At 40.4% G+C, this 23,013-nt stretch overlaps 1 protein-coding gene across 1 annotated transcript; it reads right to left on the reverse strand.

The window, feature by feature from the left end:
* Window positions 1–12,957: 12,957 nt before the first annotated feature.
* PPP1R15B (protein phosphatase 1 regulatory subunit 15B) lies at window positions 12,958–21,303 on the reverse strand. The gene is made up of 2 exons (XM_059939955.1): window positions 18,781–21,303; window positions 12,958–15,791 (listed from the first exon to the last, which is right to left on the reverse strand). The coding sequence occupies exons 1-2, from the start codon at window positions 20,683–20,685 to the stop codon at window positions 15,570–15,572; spliced, it is 2,127 nt and encodes a 708-aa protein (XP_059795938.1). The 5' UTR covers window positions 20,686–21,303; the 3' UTR covers window positions 12,958–15,569.
* Window positions 21,304–23,013: the final 1,710 nt, after the last annotated feature.

Consider the following 23,013-nt stretch of genomic DNA (forward strand, 5'->3'; position numbering starts at 1 on the left):
TGAAAAGTGGCCCCCACTTGCTGCAACTAGAGAAAGCCCTCGCACAGAAACAAAGACCCAACACAGCCAAAAATAAATAAATAAATTTTTAAAAAAATACCTGGGAATAAACCTACCTAAGGAGACAAAAGACCTGTATGCAGAAAACTATAAGACACTGATGAAAGAAATTAAAGATGATACAAACATATAGAGAGATATATACCATGTTCTTGGATTGGAAGAATCAACATTGTGAAAATGACTATGCTACCCAAAGCAATCTACAGATTCAATGCAATCCCTATCAAACTACCAATGGCATTTTTCACAGAACTAGAACAAAAAATTTCACAATTTGTATGGAAACACAAAAGACCCCTAATAGCCAAAGCAATCTTGAGAAAGAAAAACAGAGCTGGAGGAATCAATCAGGCTTCCAGACTTCAGACTATACTACAAAACAACAGTAATCAAGACAGTATGGTACTGGCACAAAAACAGAAATATAGATCAATGGAACAGGATAGAAAGCCCAGAGATAAACCCACACACATATGGTCACCTTATTTTTGATAAAGGAGGCAAGAATATACAATGGAGAAAAGACAGTCTCTTCAATAAGTGGTGCTGGGGGCTTCCCTCGTGGTACAGTGGTTGAGAGTCTGCCTGCCAAGGCATGGGACACGGGTTCGAGCCCTGGTCTGGGAAGATCCCACATGCCGCAGAGCAACTGGGCCCGTGAGCCATAATTACTGAGTCTGCGTGTCTGGCACCTGTGGTCCGCAACAAGAGAGGCCACAATAGTGAGAGGCCCATGCACTGCGATGAAGAGTGGCCCCCGCTTGCCACAACTAGAGAAAGCCCTCGCACAGAAACGAAGACCCAACACAGCCATAAATAAATAAATAAATAAATAAAAACAACTATATAAATTTCTAAAATTAAAGAAAAATATATGTGAACCTATCCTGTAAAAAAAAAAAAAAAAGTAGTGCTGGGAAAACTGGACAGCTACATATAAAAGAATGAAATTAGAACACTCCCTAACACCATACACAAAAATAAACTCATAATGGATTAGAGACCTAAATGTAAGACTGGACACTATAAAACTCAGAGGAAGACATATGAAGAACACTCTTTGACATAAATCACAGCAAGATCTTTTATGATCCACCTCCTAGAGTAATGGAAATAAAAACAAAAAATAAACAAATGGGACCTAATGAAACTTAAAAGCTTTTGCAAATCAAAGGAAACTACAAACAAGACAAAAACACGACACTCAGAATGGGAGAAAATATTTGCAAATGAATCAAAGAACAAAGGATTTTTCTCCAAAATATATAAACAGCTCATGCAGCTCAATATTAAAAAAAACAAACAACACAATCCAAAAATGGGCAGAAGACCTAAATAGACATTTCTCCAAAGAACACATACAGATGGCCAAGAAGCACATGAAAAGCTGCTCAACGTCACTAATTATTAGAGAAATGCAAATCAAAACTACAATGAGGTATCACCTCACACCAGGTAGAATGGGCATCATCAGAAAATCTATAAACAACAAATGCTGGAGAGGGTGTGCAGAAAAGGGAACCCTCTTGCACTGTTGTTGGGAATGTACATTGATACAGCCCCTATGGAGAACAGTATGGAGGTTCCTTAAAAAACTAAAAGTAGAATTACTGTATGACCCAGCAATCCCACTACTGGGCATATACCCAGAGAAACCATAATTCAAAAAGACACATGCATCTCAATGTTCATTACAGCACTATTTACAATAGCCAGGTCATGGAAGCAACCTAAATGCCCATCGACAGATGAATGGATAAAGAAGTTGTGGTACATATATACAGTGGAATATTACTCAGCCATAAAAAGGAACGAAATTGGGTCATTTGTAGAGACGTGGATGGATCTACAGACTGTCATACAGAGTGAAGTAAGTCAGAAAGAGAAAAACAAATATCGTATATTAAAGCATATATGTGGAACCTAGAAAAATGGTATAGATGAACCGGTTTGCAGGGCAGAAATAGAGACACAGATGTAGAGAACAAACGTATGGACACCAAGGGGGGAAAGTGGTGGGGGGTGGGTGGTGGTGGTGGTGGGATGAATTGGGAGATTGGGATTGACATATATATACTAATATGTATAAAATAGATAACTAATAAGAACCTGCTGTATAAAAAATAAATAAAATAAAATCCAAAAAAAAAGAGAAAACATACAGATGGCAAATAAGCACGTGAAAAGATGCTCCACATCATATGTTATCAGGGAAACGCAAGGTAAAACAACAGTGAGACACCACTCCACACCTATTAGCATGGCCAAAACCCAGAGCACTGACAACATGAAAGGCTGGTGAGGATGTGGAGCGACAGGAACTCTCATTCATTGCTGGCGGGAACGCAAAAATGGTGCAGCCACTTCAGAAGACATTTTGGTGCTTTCTTAAAAAACTAAACATAGTTTTACCAGACGATCCAACAATCACACTCCTTGGTATTTATCCAAAGGAAATGAAAACTTATGTGCACACAAAAACCTGCACAAAGATGTGTATAGCAGCTTTATTCATAATTGCCAAACAGAAGCAACCAAAAGATGTCCTTCAGTGATGAATAAATAAACTATGGTACATTCAGACAATGGAATATTATTCAAGGCCAAAAAGAAATGAGCTATCAAGCCGTGAAGAAAATATGGAGAAACCTTAAATGCATATTACTAAGTCAAAGAAGCCAATCTGAAGAGGATTTCAATTATAGGACATTTTGGAAAAGGTAAAACTATGGAGAAAGTAAAAAGATCAGTGGTGCCAGAGCCTGGGGAAGGGGAGGGAGGGATGAATATGGGGGATGGGTGCACAGAGGATTTTTTAGGGCAGTGGAACTATTCTGTGTGATACTATTATGGTGGATTCATGTCATTTTACATTTGTCCAAACCCACGGAACATACAATACTCAGAATGACACTGATGTAAACTGTGAGCTTTAAGTGATTATGACATGTCGGCCTAGGTTCATCATTTGTAACAAATGTCCACACTCTGGGGATGCTGATGTTGGGGGAGGCTGTGCATCTGGGGGGGCGGGGGCAGGGGGCATATGGGAAATCTCTGTAACTTCCTCTCAATTTTGCTGTGAACTTTAAACTGTTCTAAAAAATTGTCTTAACAAAATAATGACAGTAGTGAAGGCAGAAATAAAACAGTCAATTCAACAATTATAGGGCTTCCCTGGTGGTGCAGTGGTTGAGAGTTTGCCTGCCAATGCAGGGGACACGGGTTCGAGCCCTGGTCTGGGAAGATCCTACATGCCACGGAGCGACTAGGGCCGTGAGCCACAACTACTGAGCCTGCGCGTCTGGAGCCTGTGCTCCACGACAGTGAGAGGCCCGCGCATCGCGATGAAGAGTGGCCCCCGCTCTCCGCAACTAGAGAAAGCCCTTGCACAGAAGCGAAGACCCAACACAGCCAAAAATAAATAAATAAATAAACTTATATTTTAAAAAAACCACAATTATAGTTGGTGATTTTGATACACCTCTCTCAATAATTGATAAAACAACTAGATAGAAAATCAGTGAGTATATAGAGAACTTGAACAGCACTATCAACCAGCTTGACCTAACTGACACATAGAAAACATGTCACCCTGCAACATCAGAACACACTTTTTGGACTTCCCTGGTGGCGCAGTGGTTAAGAATCCGCCTGCCAGTGCAGGGGACACGGGTTCAAGCCCTGGTCCTGGAAGATCCCACATGCCGCGGAGCAAGTAAGCCCGTGCGCCAAAACTACTGAGCCTGCACTCTAGAGCCCGTGAGCTACAACTGCTGAAACCCACGCACCTAGAGCCCGTGTTCTGCAGCAAGAAAAGCCACCGTAATGAGAAGCCCACGCACTGCGATGAAGAGTAGCCCCCACTCCCCGCAACTAGAGAAAGCCTGTGTGCAGCAACAAAGACCCAACACAGGGACTGCTCTAGTGGTGCAGTGGTTAGGAATCTGCCTGCCAGTGCAGGGGACATGGGTTCGAGCCCTGGTCCAGGAAGATCCCACATGCTGCGGAGCACCTAGGCCTGTGCACAACAACTACTGAGCCTGCGCTATAGAGCCCGCAAGCCACAACTACTGAGCCTGCATGCCACAACTACTGAAGCCTGCACACCTAAAGCCCATGCTCCTCAACAAGATAAGCCACCACTTTGAGAGGCCAGCACACCACAATGAAGAGTAGCCCCCACTCATCACAATTAGAGAAGGCCCGCGCTCAGCAGTGAGGACCCAACAAGCCAAAAATAAATAAATAAATAAATTTATTTTAAAAAAAAAGACCCAACACAGCCAAAAATAAATTAATTTTTTTTAAAAGCTGGTTTATATTTTTTTAAAAAATACCCTTTTTTTTGGTCAAATATATATGGGACATTCTATAGGATAGACACATGATTGGGCATAAAACAAGTCTTAATAAATGTAAAAGGATTAAAATCAGACAAAGTATGTTCTCTATCCACAGTGCAATTAAATTAGAAATCAACAAGAAATTTTGGAAATTCCCAAATATTTGAAAGTTAACACACTTCAAACATGGTTCATAGAAGAAAGCACAAGGGAAATTTTAGAAAATATCTGGAACTGTATGAAAATGAAAACACAACATGTAAACACATTTGAGAAACAGCTAAAACAGTGTTTATAGGGAAATTTATAGCATTGGGTACTTAAATTAGAAGAAAAGAAAGATTTTGAATCAGTGGTTTAAGTTCCACCTTAAGAAATTAGAAAAAGACAATTAAATCAAACCCAAAGAATGTGAAAGAAGGAAAAAGACTACAAATCAGAAATCAGTGGACCAGAACACAAAATAGAGCAAAGTAAAAAAAAAAAAAACAATAGAGAAAAAAATCAATGAAACCAAAAGCTGTTTTTTTTTTAATTATTATTATTATTATTTTATTTATTTATTTATTTACTTATGGCTGTGTTGGGTCTTCGTTTCTGTGTGAGGGCTTTCTCCAGTTGCAGTGAGCAGGGGCCACTCTTCATCGCGGTGCACGGGCATCTCACTATAGCGGCCTCTCTTGTTGCGGGGCACAGGCTCCAGACGCGCAGGCTCAGTAGTTGTGGCTCACGGGCCTAGTTGCTCCGTGGCATGTGGGATCTTCCCAGACCAGGGCTCGAACCCGTGTCCCCTGCATTGGCAGGCAGATTCTCAACCACTGCGCCACCAGGGAAGCCCAAAGCTGGTTTTTTTAAGATCAGTAAAATTGATAAACCTCTTGACAGACTGATAAGAGAGAAAAAAGACATAAATGACCAACATTGGGAATGAAAGAGAAGACATCATCAGTCCTAATGATCAGGCAAGGATGTTTGCTCTCGCTGCTTCTATTCAAAAACGTACTAAAGGGACTTCCCTGGTGGCGCCAGTGGTTAAGACTCCATGCTCCCAATTCAGGGGGCCCGGGTTAGATCCCTGGTCAAGCAACTAGATCCCACATGCATGCTGCAACTAGGAGTTCACATGCCGCAACTAAAGAGACAGTGAGCCACAACTAAGGAGCCCACAAGCCACAACTAAAGAAGCCCGTGAGCCACAACTAAAGGAGCCCGCCTGCTGCAACTAAGACCCAATGCAACCAAATAAATAAGTAAATAAATATTAAAAAAAAAAAAGAAAACCTGAGGGAATTTTTTTAAATGTACTAAATATCCTAGCCAGTACAATAAGAAGACAAGAAAAAAGAAATAAAAGGCATATACTGTTAATATTCTAAAATGTGATCATCTATGTAAAAAATTCTAAGATCACAGGATACAAGATCAATATACAAAAATAAATACATGTATTTCATATATTTCATAAGTGTATATGAAAATCTATGAAACATTGTTGATAGAAATTTTTTAAAACCACAATAAATGGAGAGATGTAGTGTGTTTATGGATCAGAAGACTCAGTATTGCTAAGATGTCAACACTGTAAAGTCACTCTATAAAGTCAGTGCAATTCCATTCAATACCCTAGTAAGTTTGGGGGGTTTTTGGTAGAATTAATAAGCTGCTTCTAAAATTCAAAGACAAATGCAAAGGACCGACAACAGCCAAAACTATGTTGAAAAAGAACAAAGTGATTTCAATAATCACTTACTATAATGTTAACAGTAATCAAGACAGTGTAGCATTTATGTAAGGACAGAGATACAGATCACTGATATAGAATAGAGGGTCCAGAAATAGACTCAAGTATATTTTCAATTGATTTTTAACAACGGTGCCAAGGTTACCTTTCAACAATTTAATATCTGTGTGCAAAAACATGAGTCTCAACCCTTACTTCATACCATATACAAAAGTTAACTCAGGGGCTTCCCTGGTGGCGCAGTGGTTGAGAATCTGCCTGCCAATGCAGGGGACACGGGTTCGAGTCCTGGTCTGGGAAGATCCCACATGCCACGGAGCAACTAGGCCCGTGAGCCACAACTACTGAGCCTGCGCGTCTGGAGCCTGTGCCCCGCAACAAGAGAGGCCGCGATAGTGAGAGGCCCACGCACAGCGATGAAGAGCGGCCCCCACTTGCCGCAACTGGAGAAAGCCCTCGCACAGAAGACCCAACACAGCCATAAATAAATAAATAAATAAATAAATAAAAATTAAAAAAAAAAAAGTTAACTCAAAATGGATCATTGACTTAAATGTCAGAATTAAAAGCATAAAACTTCCAGAAAAAAAAATAAGCAAAAATATTTGTGACCTTGGCTTAGGGAAAGATTTATGAGATAGGGTAAAAATTCATGGACCATAGAGGAAAAAACAGATAAATTGGACTTCTGCAAAATTAAAAATATTGCTCTTCAAATGACATTAAGAAAATGAAAAGGCAAGCTACAGACTAAGAAAAAATATTTTACAGACACACACACAACTTGGTTTAAAAAATGGACAAAAGATTTGAACACATATTTTACCATATCATTAAACATCAAGGAGATGAAAATTTACACTAAAATAAGATGTCACTACAAACCTACTAGAATAACTAAACTTAAAAAGATTTACAACATCAAGTGTTGGCAAGGGCATGGAACAACTGGATCTCTCATACTTTGCTGCCAAGTGGTACAGCCACTTTGGAAAACTGGGAGTTTTCTTATAAAGTTAAACACATATATACTTACCATTTGATCCAGCAATATCATTCTTGAATTTATCCAAAAGGAATGAAAATGTATATCCACAGAAACACTTATATGCAAATGTTCATAGCAGCCTTAATCACCATAGCCACAAACTGAAACAAATCAACTGTCCATCTACTAGTGATTGAATAAATAAATCGTGGCATAATCATACAATGGAATACTACTCAGCAGCAAAAAAGAATGGACTGCTGATATACTCAACAGCACAGGTGAATCTCAAAGCATTACATTGGATAAGAGAAGCCAGACACAAAAAGGTACATACTGTATGTATGATACCATTTTTACAAAATTCCAGAAAAGGTGAAACAGTGATGAAAAGCAGATCAATGGCTGCAAAAAGCTGGAGGTTGGGGAGGTGGTTGAATAGAAATGATCTTGAGGGAACTTTCTGGAGTGATGGAAATGCTTTATATTTTTACTGTGGTAGTGTTTACATGACTGTACACATTTCTCAAAACTCATTGAATTTTACACTTAAAATTGGTGAATTTTATTATATTTAAATTATACCTCAATAAGCTGATTGAAAAAAAAAGAAGTCCTTAACCAGGAAAATTGGATATGAATGATACCCTGCCTAATGAAGAAGTGCCTTTCATAACACTGATCTAATTTCAATAAGCCTCATGCTATCACTTGAAAGATCAGTAATGAAGACATAACATCAACTGATTTAAAACCTTAGGTGTAAAGTCATCACTAGCAATATTAGCTTCTCAAAAATATCTCAAGTACTAAAAATAAAAATGTTTGCAATAGATTACATTACTTTTCACACATTTATTTGCTTCTTTGAAACAAAAGCAATTAAATTAATTTGAATTAATAAATTTCAACCGTTGTGTGGGGTAGGGAAACCTATTCATTGAGAGAAGGAGGCTCTGGAAATTGTCACTTGAGTTAAAGAAAAGTATACTGTGCACCTAAGACATTCTGGTCCCTGCGCTGAGGACCCCTCCACGAAAGAGGTGACAATCTACAGGAAGAAATGGAATTGCAAACAATTACAATTCAATGTGATGAACAGTGATAAGAACATGTACAGGGCGCTGTAATACTGAAAAACACAATAATGAGCTCTGAGGATGTAGAGATGGAGTCATCAGGGAAGCCTTTAGAGGGTAGATGAAACCTGATGACAGAAGGTAAATATTCCCAAGGGACCCTGAGGGCGGTCTATGCCAAATGAAAGGGGTAAAAAGGGACACTGGAAAGAATGAAATCTTGCTATTTGTGACAACCTGGATGGACCTCTCGGGCACTGAGCTAAATGAAATAAGTCAGACAAAGACAAATATCGTATACTCTTTCTTATATGTGGAATCTAAAACAACAACAACAACTGAACAAACAAAAACAAGCTCAAAGATACAGATAACTGATGGGGTTTTGCCAGAGACTAAGTGGGGGTGGGGTGGGAGAAATGGGTGAACCGTTGTTGTTGTTTTTGTTTAGTTTAAATAAATTTAATTTTTTAATGACTGAATGAGAAAAAGGGAAAAAGAAGGGACATTAGCTAATGTAACTGTCACCCCATCTGGAACAACCTGGGAAATTAATTGCAAGAATACGTACCTGCTTCAACCCTATGACTTCCCAGCAGGACTTTTCTTCTGTAATTCAATATTATTCTAAAAGTATTGCCATCTCTCAGACAGTACTGGGTTACACCCCCCAGGCCAATCAAGCTGTGACTTTCAGTAGGGTTGCCCTGGGGAAGGGAATCTGTTCAGAGGTGAATATCTAGAAAATATGGCAAACAGAAGTAAAAAACAAACAAAAAACTCCCATGTAAATTCCTGAAAGTGCAAAAACACGCCTACCCTCCCTACTCAGAAACAAAAGAAAGGAAAAGCACCACAATAATACAGTTGAAAGGTGCCTCAGTCACTGCAGGCACAGGAAAATTGTATGCAAACATGTAATGGCCTCCATTCTGCACACCTGGAAGCAGATCGGAGCAGCCCCTTGGAGCCAATACCAAACCTACCAAAGAGCAGTCCTGGATATCCACCTGGCCTTGGCTACTAGCTCTAAGAGGGAAACAGGTAACACCAGCACAAACCCCAGACCAATAGTTCTTGAGGCTCTTTTCCTCTTTCCACGCCAGTTGCATGTATAATTCTGTAATCAGGCACAGTGAGTCCCCATGCTCCGAGCAATGTGGCACCCTCTCTCCTCTCATTGAGAATGACTGCCCTGATGCACAGGAATGCAATAGAAAACTGAATGCTGAACAAATAGTTGAGTGAGATAAAACCCTAACTAGAAAAACCCTAATACAAAACCCCGGCAAATATCCATACATCAGCCTCCTATATCTCACCTCCAGTCTCCTAAATCGTCATATTCATTTTATTATTCCTCCATGTAGATCAGGAAGAATCAATTCATTTATTTGTGTTCAAATACAAATCTTGGTTCTCCCATAAGGAACAGCCCCCATTGATGGGTAGTTACCACTAAAAGGTGGAGTCACAATGGGCCAGGCAGGCCTAGAATGGGCACAGAAGGGCAGTTGCCATCTTGTTTATACACCAAGGGAATGACCTCCAAGCAAGCAACAGCCATCAGATTAGTAATAAAAGGAATCTGTCAGGCACTCCGAGATGGCAAGTCACGCCATCTGGTGGAATCAACAGTGCATCTCTAGAAACTCAAATCCAACCTGCCGAAAAAGGAGTAGAACTGAAACTTCTGGTGTGGTGGGAAAAATACTTTGGTTCTCTAGTACAATACTTTGGTACTCTTTAATTCTGGAAAAGAAAGGTCTCAGCTGATTTGCTCACATATTAACTTCATAAATTAACATGCACCTTGTTAATGACACTCAAATTAATTGATGCGGTATCCCTAAGCACAAATTTCAATTACAATTGAAATTTGTAATTACATTCTACAAATTTAGAGCTTACTACAGCTTCTCCCTAAGGACCCTTCAGTTCTGTGATTCCATATCATCTACGGCTGAGGCACATTGGATTCTAATCAGACATGGCTGTGTTCATGAACTCTCAGTAAAGGCTATATGGGAACTCACTTTAGGAAAAGTTATTAACTCATTCAACAAATATCTGTTGACTATGTATAATGTGCCAGCAACAGTCCTAGGCTGTGAATATAATTTTAAAAGGTAAAGATAGTGGGAAAAAGGGGTTGGAGGGTAGGGTGGTCAGAGGTCTCTTGGAGATGATATTTGAAATCCAAACAGTCTTCTCATGATGAAATTTGTTTTTAAAAACAACCATTCCAGAACATATATCTAGATGAGCCTTTTTCAAAATTCTTCTGGGACTCCTCTCTGGTTTCTGCCTTCAAAGCCAATGTGTGAAGCCCATTAAGAAAAACAGGCTTACCTCAAAGCAGCATAATCCAGCTTTAGTACCACCTCTTTCTTTGACCCTAAACATCTTTGGGATATTTCTTAAAGTTAATCCAGTCTCAGTGTATACATTAACCTAACATTTTGGTGGGGAAATGTGCAATGTGTCTTCTTGATGGATAGTATTGCTAATGAACACACCTCTGGCAATTGTGCTGTTCTTTTGCTGTGAAAGTCTTCATCCTTCTTCTTCTAGGTAAGGATCTATGAAACAGTCGTGAAAATAAAATGTTCAGCAAACAAAGGCAGGAGGAAAGTGGAAGAAAAGGATAGTACTGAGACAAAGGGAGGGGTAATGGATTGAAGAACAAAACCTGAAAAATTGCTCCAAAGCGTCTTCGCTTATAGTTCAGCTTTCTAGACCTATGTTCTCATTAGATCTCCAGGGTATCCTCTCCCTGGGTCAAGCAACCCACTTTCCATAAATCTAGTTTCCCCTATCTTTCCCTGGTGAAATTAAGGAGTCGGCCAATGGTAAAACAATGATGTGACTCAAATTGTTACACAGTACTACCACCTCCACCATGTTCTCCATTCCACGTGTAAAATTATTTCTAACTTCCCTGGTGTCAAAACTGTCACTAATATGTATTAATTGAAAGCATTATAGGTCTTGTATGAATCCTCAAAGTGAGCAGGGTTACATCTATTTATCCTATTTATTACACCTATTTTTGCAGAGCTTGATATCATGCTGCCTTTGTATTTTTTTTTTTTTTTTTTTTTTTTTTTTTTGCCTTTGTATTTTAAAGTCATAATTAACCAATAAAAACTTAGTCTCAGTGGAGCAAATCCAGGGAGAAAAAGACTGGTTTTTTGTATTGACCAAAGCATTCAACTAAGTCCATAAGAATCCTAAGAACCAATGTAGGTATATTCCAAATAGCCAACATTCGTGTCATAATCAGTTGAATGAGGAAATATCAAAACCTCTTCACGCACATAAAAAGAAATTGTCTCTTAGCTCAAAGAGGTATGCTGAGCAACATACTTGCCCTTTAGAATGTACCAGGATGTCTTTATATCTCTATATTACTTTTATAAATAACATGAGAAAAAAATGAAGATATTTCCATTTTTATTTTTAAAAGGTACATAAAGGAGGGTCCAAAGGAAGTCTCCAAATGAGAACAACAAACTCCCAAATCTGTGTATAACTATCAAAATTTGAGTCAGCAATTAAATATTTGCTTTAAACTTTCTATTAAAGTAGAATAAAAAAGAAACACAGCACAACTTCTATAGGGATATCAGGATAGTCATAACAATAAATCTGGCTTGGTGTAAACATGACTATTATTATATTTTCTCCCCTTCCTGGGGAGACGTAGCCAAAAATGCTTAAATTAACCCCAAGATGGTAATAGAAGTATAACCTGGGCCGTCAATTCAATTTGTACTAAACATTGATTTATCTGCAACTAAATGTTAATTTCTTTCCTTCCAGTTCAGAAATACACCTTTAATAATTTTTCATTAGCTTGGAAGATCCAAATGCCTAAATTAAGAATGCTATTATGCCTTAGTCCATGAACAGGCTTGCTATAGCCCAAATGTCTTTTTTTCAGGATAAGTTTGTTTTTTCTGATGTTACCATCACATTTATTCAATATCATGAGATAACATCATGACTTACAAATACCATGGTTATCATTAATAATAATGCACAAAATAAACAGAATTCCCTGATACTTAGTAGAAACACTATGCTAATCCCAGAATATGAATTTACTGCTTCTGTGAATACTGTTTATTTTACTGTTTTTTTTTTTTTTAATAATTTGTTTTTATTTTTGGCTGTATTGGGTCTTCATTGCCGTGCACAGGCTTCTCATTGCGGTGGCTTCTCTCGTTGTGGAGCACAGGCTCCAGGCGTGAGGGCCTCAGTAGTTGTGGCGCATGGGCTCAGTTGCTCCACAGCATGTGGGATCTTCCCGGCCCAGGGCTTGAACCCGTGTCCCCTGCATTGATAGGAGGATTTTTAACCACTGAGCCACTAGGGAAGCCCCCAATTTTACTGTTTTCTTTGCAGCAGAAATACATAGCTGGGGCCAATTTTAGAATCAAACCCCCAGTCTCTAAGAAGGGCATTTCATACTCTTAAGAACTAAATTCTCTTTTCTAATACCAAAATGTGGTTTACAATTATAATATTTATCCCCTTACCATTCCTTCTGCTTCAGTTAGGTGTGGTGTAATTTCCATGTCACATAACCTTTTCAAACCACATAAATTTGTGCAGCACCTTTGAAGTTTACAGTGCTTCTACAAAAACACCTGATTTAATTCTGGAAATCCTGCTCAGTAATACTGAAAATAATGTAAAATACAATATAAAATTGAACCAAAATATCTTGTAACATTTAATAATTGCAAATATATTTATTACAATTTACAGATTAGCTAACAGTTATATACACAAATATAATTTTAGCTATAAAGTCCCAACAAACTGGTTACATTTAAATCATTGGATCTGTAGAAGCCAATTTAGATGTCTTCTAGTCCCCTAACTTCACCTTCCTTAAATTATAAAAAAATAAAATCTGATAGTTTTGATTTCAAGTTAAAGATGACGAGATGGTGTTATCACATTTGAACACTCAGAAAAGGAAATTTTACTTGTCTGTACAAAGCCTTTCATATGCTACATTGATACTTAAAGCACCGTTGCAAGACTTTTAGGTGTGTAAAATGTTCAGTTAAAACTTCCAAGGATTTTAAGACTGAAGGTTTAACTTTGTTCCAGCAACTAGAATCGGAAGGAAACTGGTAAGAATTCTGTTTCTTCCCTTGTCCAACTTTAAAATGGTCCCTTTTGTCCTTATCACCACCTGATCACTTCTTTTAAAGGAGGGTAGTAAATGCGAGAACTCTTCACCAAGCTTTTACGTATTTGGTAGTGAGGCTGGAATCTCAAGGGAACAATTCTCCAAAATCCAGTAAATGTAAAGATATCCCATTATTTTCATATATGCAGAGGTGCAAGATTTCAGAAACACAAAACACAACCTAAGTCTCTGAAAACAGTATACTTCAGTCTGGTTTTAAAAGAATGCCTACACATTTTCAAAGTTTTCTTTTCAAGGCAAGTGACACCTTCTTTCCAACTGACACAGCTGGTGTTTGAAACTTAGCTTATTTCCATGGTGTTATACCAGACTCTATAAATGCATTCCCTGTGATTACCTAAAATGCAGGGGCACAAACCACATTGAAGAAGGGCTCTGCAAAAAACTGACTTTTACTTGTACTCTCAGTGTGTTTACGTATGAATATATATATACACATATATATACATATTAACACTAGAGGCAGTTCTTAGAGCAAACCAAACAAATAAAATAATGACCAGGTAGATTATAAACTGAGGTAGTAACCCTGCAAACACTTCTGATGAAAAATTTGTCCCCACTCTGGAACAACTTCAAAATTAAGAGGTCATCTATTCTATTCATGTTTTCCATTACCTGTGATAGGAGGCACATGAAATAAAAATAGACCATTAAGGAGTTGGTTAACATTCCCTCAACCTAACAAATGCACACCATGTAGAACTAGCTAAATAAACCAAACACAATCAGTCACTGCAGAAACTTTGATTCAAAAGTAAACTTTGGTCAAGGTAAATCTGGAAAATCTCATTTCTTTGTAGTTTTTTTTTTTTTTTTTTTTGTTTGTAGTTTGCTTTGGAAAATGAACATTGTCACTTTTGTTTATTAAAGATACCGCCTTTTTTCAAGTGGAAAAAAAAACAAAAGTAAACTTTGGGTTGAAGATATTAAGACTTTCTATTTGTTAAATCTATAGTTCTTTCCTGAAACTATAGGTCTTGCCATTACTTCTCTCACTATTAAAAAAGGAGAACACCATAAACTTGGATATTGACTGAAGTCTACATTTTACATTTCAAACTGGAAAATTAAGAACTGCCCATTTCCAAGTTCACAGTGCCATCCTGACAGGTTTTAAAAGTGACGGTGCTGAGGCATGATATTAATAACACTGGTTTTCTTTTGAGAGCACATACAACAAGACCAAACTGCTCTGAGATGTCTCCTATCTTCTTCCTAGGAAAATTTTAAGCTTTTAAATTTAAAAGCAACTATGATGCAATTATTACTTCTGCTGTCTTTTACAACAATTTCTACCTGTTGAAGACACAAAGAACCACCCAAGTGGGAACTATAATAACATATACAGAATCTTCTTCAAAAAAGAGTTTGCACAGAAATTAAGTATATCAGATGTTAAAATTTGGCAGAAATATGCAGCTTTCCCAAAGTAACAGAAAGTACTGCACATATAGGTTTTGTGACAGTCCTTGGAAATATCCTAGGTAGAGCTTAATCCAGAAATAAAAACCCACCACACATTTTCAACCAGTCATTTTTAGAAAGAAAAAAAAACCACAATGACACAAGATAATGTACTTTAAGTTGGTAGTACATACAAGATTATTTTCTTAGCCTTGAAGTAGAAGGGCCAAATTACTGAAATAAAAAAATATATAGAGAAAACATAACAGCCCATTAATTTCAGAATGTTCGGGGGGAAAAAAGAGCCCAAAGTTTTTAGACAGGTACACGTAATTTAAATTAGAATGAAAAATGGGCTTCGAACCCTATAAATATTGTTTCCCAAGAAAATAAGTTTTCAAAGTGCAAAACTACACCATAAGAGGTCCCTTTTTCACTTCAGCAAGCAAACAACATTCAAAAACAAATCCAACTAAACAAAAAAGGAGGATTAGAAATCACACCGTCTCATCCTTCATTTTCAGGTCTTGGCTTCAAACCTGTACATTTCTGAGTGGGATATATTGCAAAAAAAAACATATTAAATTAGGTCACTGGATCCAAGTTGCATATCCTCTAAGAAAAAAGTCAAAGGACAGCTGCCAATTTTTGTTTTTAAAAGAAACCTCTCAAGTAAGAGGTAGTGTTTGCTAGGGCCAGAGGCTGTCACATCATCTTAACATTGCTCGAAAACATTAAGTCCTTTGAAGCACATTTCCTGGAGTCTATTAAACATTTTTTCTCTGTGCTCAAATGTCAAGCAGTATCCAATAGCGTCTTCTGTTTCTTGAATTCGTTTCTGGAACCTGCATCCATCCCGTGCAAATTCTTCCCATGGTCCTTTTCGATCCTCATCACCACTTATATAATACTCAGTAACTTCTTCAAGGAAGGTTACCTATAAAGATATAGACTAATTTTAATCTCAAATATAACAGAAGCAAAAGGAAGGAATGAAGGGAGGAAGGAAGGGAGGGAGGGAGGAAAGGAAGGGTTCTAACTGACTAGATGACACCTGAATAAAACAGTGGGCAAATGTCCCTTTAATTCCTTTCTTTCTCCTTCTCTCTCTCTCACACAACACACACACACACACACACACACACACACAAAACACCCAGAGTCCCATCCCCCATCCATTATCCAGTCAACCCCAGACTACCCCCTCCTAGTTTTGGTGTTAAAAATGAATCCAGATGGGTAAGTGAAATTCTTCTGATGTTATTAATCTTTACTTTTTTTAATCCTTAGGGAAATCAATTCTGTGATACTCTTCCAAATGACAAATGTTTCCAAACAAAATATTTCAGAAATATATTCCTGGAGTCAATGCTTTTATTACAACACAAAAGCTTTAACAAGATCATGACTTATTTCTATTCTTCCTTTTTCCAAAAAAAAATTTCACTTTTCAGTGCTTTCCAATTCTTGAATCATAAATATGTAGTATTATTCTTATATTATTACTTTTGTAATAAGAATACAGAAGAGAGTTACTTAGTAAACAAACTGCAGTAAAATTAACATATCTTTAAAGTTATGTTACTATAAGAGAGACTGTAGTTAAGATAAAAACCCTCTTTGTATTCCTCCTCAATACGCTATCACTACATATACATGAAATTGAGAATATTACAATATACATGATCACATGTAAGAGTGACAGTCCCTTTTAATCCCTACTTAATTTCTAATATAGAAGTTTCTTTTTAAGATATCAAACACCAAAAGTAAAAACTTGTTTTAAAATACGTTCAATAGTTACATCAGCTAATCCCACTGTGACCTACTACTTTCATTCCCTTTACATCAGGCCAAGGAATGCCCCCGAGGACAATTAGTAGGTATGTAATACCTTAAAAGATATTGCATTCTAGTGTTACTCATTCATTGTGTCACCAAGATAAATAACAACAACAAACATTTATATAGTGGTTATCATATGCCAGGCTCTTTTCAAAGTACTTGGCAATTTTTATCTCACTTAATCATCCTATCAACCCTATAGGGTATGTATTACTATCATCTCCATTGTACAGATAAGGAAACCAAGGTAGGTAGGTTAACTGACCTGTTCAAATCACACAGCCTCTATGCATGCAATAAGGATTCAAACCCTGAGTCTGGCTCCACAATCTGCATCATGTTATGCCATGACGCAAAGCATTTTAAACTCCCAGATCTGAAAGCCTTATTCTAAGAAGTAGGCTCTATCCATTATTCCCATATACCTAAAGAATGGCATGTAGTCAAAGGCTATAAATAATTTTACCATATCTCAGACATAATCTTTTACAAATGTTGCTTCTAGTTCATAGTAATAGTTGAGACACATCTCCTTGACTCATCTCAGTCTTATTCAATGAGCAAGCTAAAAGGAGGCATGAGATTGGCCTGAGGTCCCTGAACAAGAAAGAGCTACCATTTTAAAGGCAAAGCAACTAACTGTGAGTTTTATCTACTCACCTCATTTAAACCGTGCAATAATTCATACAATAGTTATTATTATTATTATTACTTCCATAAGATAAATAAGTGAATCAAAGCCATGAGAGGTCAAGTTACTTCCTAGCTCTGGCTGTCTTCCCAAATCTCTTGGCCCTAACTACTCAGGAGTGGGGAACAAAGGTCTCCAGGTGCCAAGTGCTCCTTCCATTGCCCCACTTCGCTTCTTACCTATTCACTAAATAGGTCATTTTGTCAGGGACCCTTTAAAAATATAGAGGAAAACTCTTTGATGACAGCATTCACAAAAGTGTAAACTGAAATTTAATTTTTAATATGCCTTATTCTGCTTCTATGGCTAAGACATAAGATTACCACCATTTAGGGACATCTTCTACCCCTGGAAGAGTTTCAAAGTATTAAGCTGGTCATTTGGAGCCAGTGGATGGTTCTTTCCACTTGAAACTTTGATGCTGCAGAATCTGAGGTCAATAATAATTTACCTACACCTTTCTCTTTCCAAATATAAGTAAAGGTAACTGAAGAAACTTTCCCTTCACAATAAAAGATACCCTGTGTGTTTGGGGGGATCTCTCTCCAATTAATAACTTCAGCTGAATAAACAATAGAGAAAAAAAAGCAATTCAAAAGACTCCCAAAATAAGGTTAACTTGACAATGTGTTGAAAGAGTAAAATAAAATGCTCCGTGAAGTTTTAAGACTAGCCTGGGAATAGGAAGCAACTACTCAAGAAAACCAAATAAGTGACCATCATTGTTACAAATGATTATTAACCTGCAGCTGGCCAATAATAACTAGTACTGCTTTCTCAAGAAAAAGCAACACTATTTTCTGTATTGTTTTTGACTGTCAATTAAAATCCCAAATGTCCAAAAGTTTTTAATATTGAAATTAGTATTTTCTTTCATGGCAAACAACCAGACAAATATGACTTGCTACTTGGTACCATCATCCCTTTGGGTTCTAACGGACAGGAACGAAGACACTGTTATCATGTAACTACAACACTAAGTGTCTGCAAACACCACATTTATTACCATTTAAAACTCTATGGCTATAATAGGATCTTCTCAATCTCTAGAATTAAATCGTGTACACACAAGGTTTAATTTTTGTTTCTTAAAAAAAAAGTGAAAAGTTGAAGCTTGGAGGAAAACAGTCCAGAGCTGCCAATCCAAAAGAAAACAGCACCTTCCAGCTAACATCTATACAATGGCACCTTCAATTCAGACAGGAATAACACTCTAATGAGGGAAGTGGGGGGTGGGGGGGAAGCTCATTTCTCAATCCAAGTATAAGAGCTTGCAGTCCTTCCTCAAAAATATGCACTGTTATGCCTCCAGGAAAGTCATGCTGATATCCTTAACCACATCAGAACAGGCAATACAAATTATCAGGCATGTTAAAAGAAAGAAACAAACCTTTTTTCTCTGGATGTGTGTGTGTCTTTCTCCAGAAAGAACCCCACCCTGTACCAAGTCTGGACATTCACTTTCTCGGCTCCCTGACAGTTGCACCTTACAGGAAAGTAAGGTGTGACACTCAGAAATGGCCACAATAGACTCAGATGGCCTCTCTGAGTCACGACAGCCTTCCCAATTTTTCCCTGATGTTTGAAAAGGAGCCTTAAAATTTAGAAGGTTGTAGGGGTCATCGGAATTACAGAAAGAGTTCCACAGTTTGAGACTCTCTGCTTCATCTGCACTAGATTCCCAGTCATCTTCTTCTCCAGAATTACGGTCAGGAGACTCAGGAAGGCTTGCAGTCCGGGGAGGATTTTCTAGATTAGACTTGTCAGACAAATCCGTCTCTGAGCCAGAAGGGTCTCTGGGAAGAATTTTGGCAGCAGTCTGAATTGTTGCTGTGAAGTTTTGGGGGTTATAAGGATCGACACTATAGAAAGAGTTCCAAAGGTGGAGCCCTTCTGAGTCTTGTTCAAGGTCTGATTCTGAGAGTGAGCTATCGCTATCAAAACCATCATCCTCAGCGTCTTCATCCCAATCCTCACCTTCTGAATCAGAACTTGTTTCCAGGTCACTGGCTGCACCTCCCAAAATGTAATCTATCAATTTGTTGCTACAGGCTGGTCTGGCAGAAGTGGGAAGGTCATCGTCTATGTCTGAGGAGTCAACTACACTTGTTTGGTCCTCTCCAGGCTCCTGCTCCGTAGGAACCTCACAAGATAGACAGCCTTCCGAGGTGCCCTGTCTTTCCAGAGCAAGGGGAACCTCTTTAGTCAACAATTCTATTTTCTCCTCAGTGGGTTCCTGAGCGGTTCCGGGAACGGCTCCAGCAGCGGGAACACACTGTGTTGCACTATCTCTGCGGTGCTTCAGATCCATCCGGAGCAGGCTGTGCTCCTCCTCCAGGCTGTGGTAGCCATGATCTTGGTCAGGGGTGGGTAACGCTTGGCCCTTGCTGGCCTGCTGAAGGAATTCCAGCCGCTTCATGCGAAGATGGTGGATTTCGGGCAGCCCTTCTCTAGAGAGAGGCGCACATCCCTGCCACGAGACGCGAACCATCTCCGCGTTGAGCGGCTGGGGATGAGACGGGACCTCATCCAGGCAGCCGCTCTCTGAGCTCAGCGCCTGGAAATCGACCAGCTCGCCACTTCCAACGCTGCTCTGATAGCTCAGCTCTACCCGGGGCAGGCAGTCCAGATAGGAGGGGTTCAGCAAATAGGAGACGACGTTGGCATTGCTTAAGCGCTGAACGTTGAGAGGCCCGGAGGGCGAAGGGCCAAGTTCCCGGCCGGAGAACAGACTGGCTTGGAGCTCCACTCCCCACAGCTGCTGCTCTAGGAGAAAAGCGTGGGCTGCGGAGTCCAAAGTTCCTCCCCTGGCTTTAAGTTCCAATTCTAGATCTGGGGACGAGCACTGCCAGTGGATGCCCTCCTCTAGCCAATCGAGGGGAACGGCGGCCGCGTCAGCCGAGGGGTCGAGCCGCAGCGAACTCAGAGATTTCGGCGCCGTGGGGGCGGCGGGTTCCTCCCGGGCCCTCAGGGCTCTCAGCACGCTGTAGCCTCCAGCAAAATCTAGCCATCTGGTCGGAATCATCCCACCGAAAAGCTGGCTCCAGATCAGCAGCTTCTGAAGCAAGCCGGGGAGCGGCGCGAAGAGTTGGGAAAGCACCTGCATCCACGAGCTGCGCCGAGCCTCCGGCGGGGGACAAGAAGCCAGTTTGAGATCCCCGGAGTGTTCCGAGGCAGGAGGTGCGGGGAACTTGGAAGTGCCTGGTCGCGAGCGCCGAGGGAAGAAGAAGGGCAGCCGGAACCGGGAGTCCGCCAGCGGGGCGGCCCGTTCCCGCGATCCGTCTGCCGGCTCCATCTCCGCGTTCTCGGCAGTCTCTCAGGGAGGAACGCGGAGCTCAGCGGCGGGCGGCCGGGAGGGACTCCAAAAGGCCTACAGAGTCTCAGCCTTGCCCAGCGGCGGAGTTGATGCCCCAGGCCGATCCCCGGGCCAACAGAAGAGCCACAGAGGAGAGCGGCTTCGGCCGCGGGCGGCAGACCACAGTCCGGAACGGCGGACACAGGACGCGGCGGCCGAGGCGACATCCATCCTGGCGGAAAGGAGGTGTCCTAGTCCTCTCCAGCCCTCTCCACCATAGATAGGAGCCCTTCCGCGGAGGCGGCGGCGGCGACTTGCCAGGAGAGACGGACCGTGGAAAAGCCCCTCAGCTAAGCGACCCCGGAAGGGCTGGGCCGGCGGGCGGGTGGAAGCGAAGCTCAAAATGGCCGCAGGGCCAGCGCCGAGGCAGGACGCCTCCAGGCAAGCGGACGAGACGAAGGATGGCGGACGGCTACGCCACCAGCTCAGGGCCGCCGAACGTCACTCGCAGGATCAGGCGGGCGGGTCCTTTCCGCACTCTTCCTTGTGGCCGCTGATTGGCCTCGCTCAGGTCCCTGTCGGCTTCCTTACTCTCGGTAGACGCAGCTCGCGCGAGGGAGATTGCATCAGCCGGGCCCAGGCTCTACGCGTGCGCACTTGCTGCTCGGCGGTCGCCTAGGAAACCGCCCCCTCCACCCCCCTCCAGCCCCTCCTCCCCGCCCTTTGGGCCAAGGGGTGCGGCTTAAAGAGGTGGAGAATTCCCTGGAAGCCTTTTAATGGCCTAATACACACCCAAGTGTATACAAATATCTTAGACTTGCATATATCTATGCAACACTGGGGTTCCAGTGTTATTGAGTGCTAAGTAGATCATCAACCTAAGATCTTAGTATAATAAAAGTTGGGAAATGCTGTGTAGATACATATCTGGTGTTAACACTAGTAATGTGATTAATAAGTCTTAAGTGAAAAATGAGGGCTTCCCTGGTGGCGCCCTGGTTGAGAGTCTGCCTGCTTAATGCAAGGGACACGGGTTTGAGCCCTGGTCTGGGAAGATCCCACATGCCGCGGAGCAACTGGGCCCGTGAGCCACAATTACTGAGCCTGCGCGTCTGGAGCCTGTGCTCCGAAACAAGAGAGGCCGCGATAGTGAGAGGCCCGCGCACCGCGATGAAGAGTGGCCCCCACTTGCCACAACTAGAGAAAGCCCTCGCACAGAAACGAAGACCCAACACAGCCAAAAATAAATAAACAAAAACATAAAAATTAAAAAAAAAAAAGAAAAATGAATCATTATGCATTCCTGCCCCGTCGGTTTTAGGGTTTCTAACCAACGGTTTAGCTCTACCTAGGATCTAGCTTTGAGGTCTTTCAGCATCCAACCCACATATGTCTCATAAAAAAGTGAACTCATGTTTCTCACGTGGTGTCCCTGTTAGACAATTCCCTCGGTGGGGCAAACTGAAGTCACAGAGGAGGAAAGAAACGGAGCCCTCAGAACTGTTTACTCTCTTTTATACTTCCCATTCAAGTCATATTCAAGTCATATTTGTATCCTGAGCCCACAGAACCACAGGATACAACACCCAAAGAAGGAAGCACAGACCATTATCCTTTGAAAAAATTATGTCTCATAATCTTAGTTGCTACATTTGATTCTCTCTTGTGAGTTTGGTCTTAGTCCATTTCTTTATTTCTGCTAAAACTTTTTAATCGACACCTCTGAAGTCAAGTATCTGTTACTGAGGGAGTGTAGCAGTTTTGAGCACTGGGGACAGCAGTAAGATCTTTTAGGAGCCAAGAGGAGGCCAGCTGCTCCTCTTTGTTGGGACTGTTCAGAGAACAGCCACTTCTTTCTAGGAAACTAAGAGGTCCTCGATTTCTGTGGTTTACCCCTTTTTATCTTATTATCCGTATCTCTGGAAATACCTCATTTACAATCCTAAGAACTTCAGAACTTCAGAAAAAATGTATTAATAATAGGAGTCAGTTTAATAATAGACCAAGAGATCCAAGTATGCAAATTATATACTCAAAGCTTCAGTGGGTTGGTGAGTGAACGAAATTCCTAATATCGTGCCTACCCTAGATAGAGTAGGGGCACAAACATCAGCTAATATTTGTTATGTAGCAGCTAACAATTGTTTCACATCACCTGCAGAATAAAGGCTCTGTACAGTCTGTCCTTCCACTATACTTTTCCAGACTTCTCTTCAGTAACTTCCCTTCATGCAGGTTATACTCTAGGAACACTGAGCTTGTTTCATGCCACTATTCATGCTGTTTCTCAGCCAAGAAAGCCATCACCTCCTCTGTTATATACCTACT

This window comes from Balaenoptera ricei, chromosome 1, assembly GCF_028023285.1.
Source record: "Balaenoptera ricei isolate mBalRic1 chromosome 1, mBalRic1.hap2, whole genome shotgun sequence".
Classification (NCBI taxonomy): domain Eukaryota; kingdom Metazoa; phylum Chordata; class Mammalia; order Artiodactyla; family Balaenopteridae; genus Balaenoptera; species Balaenoptera ricei.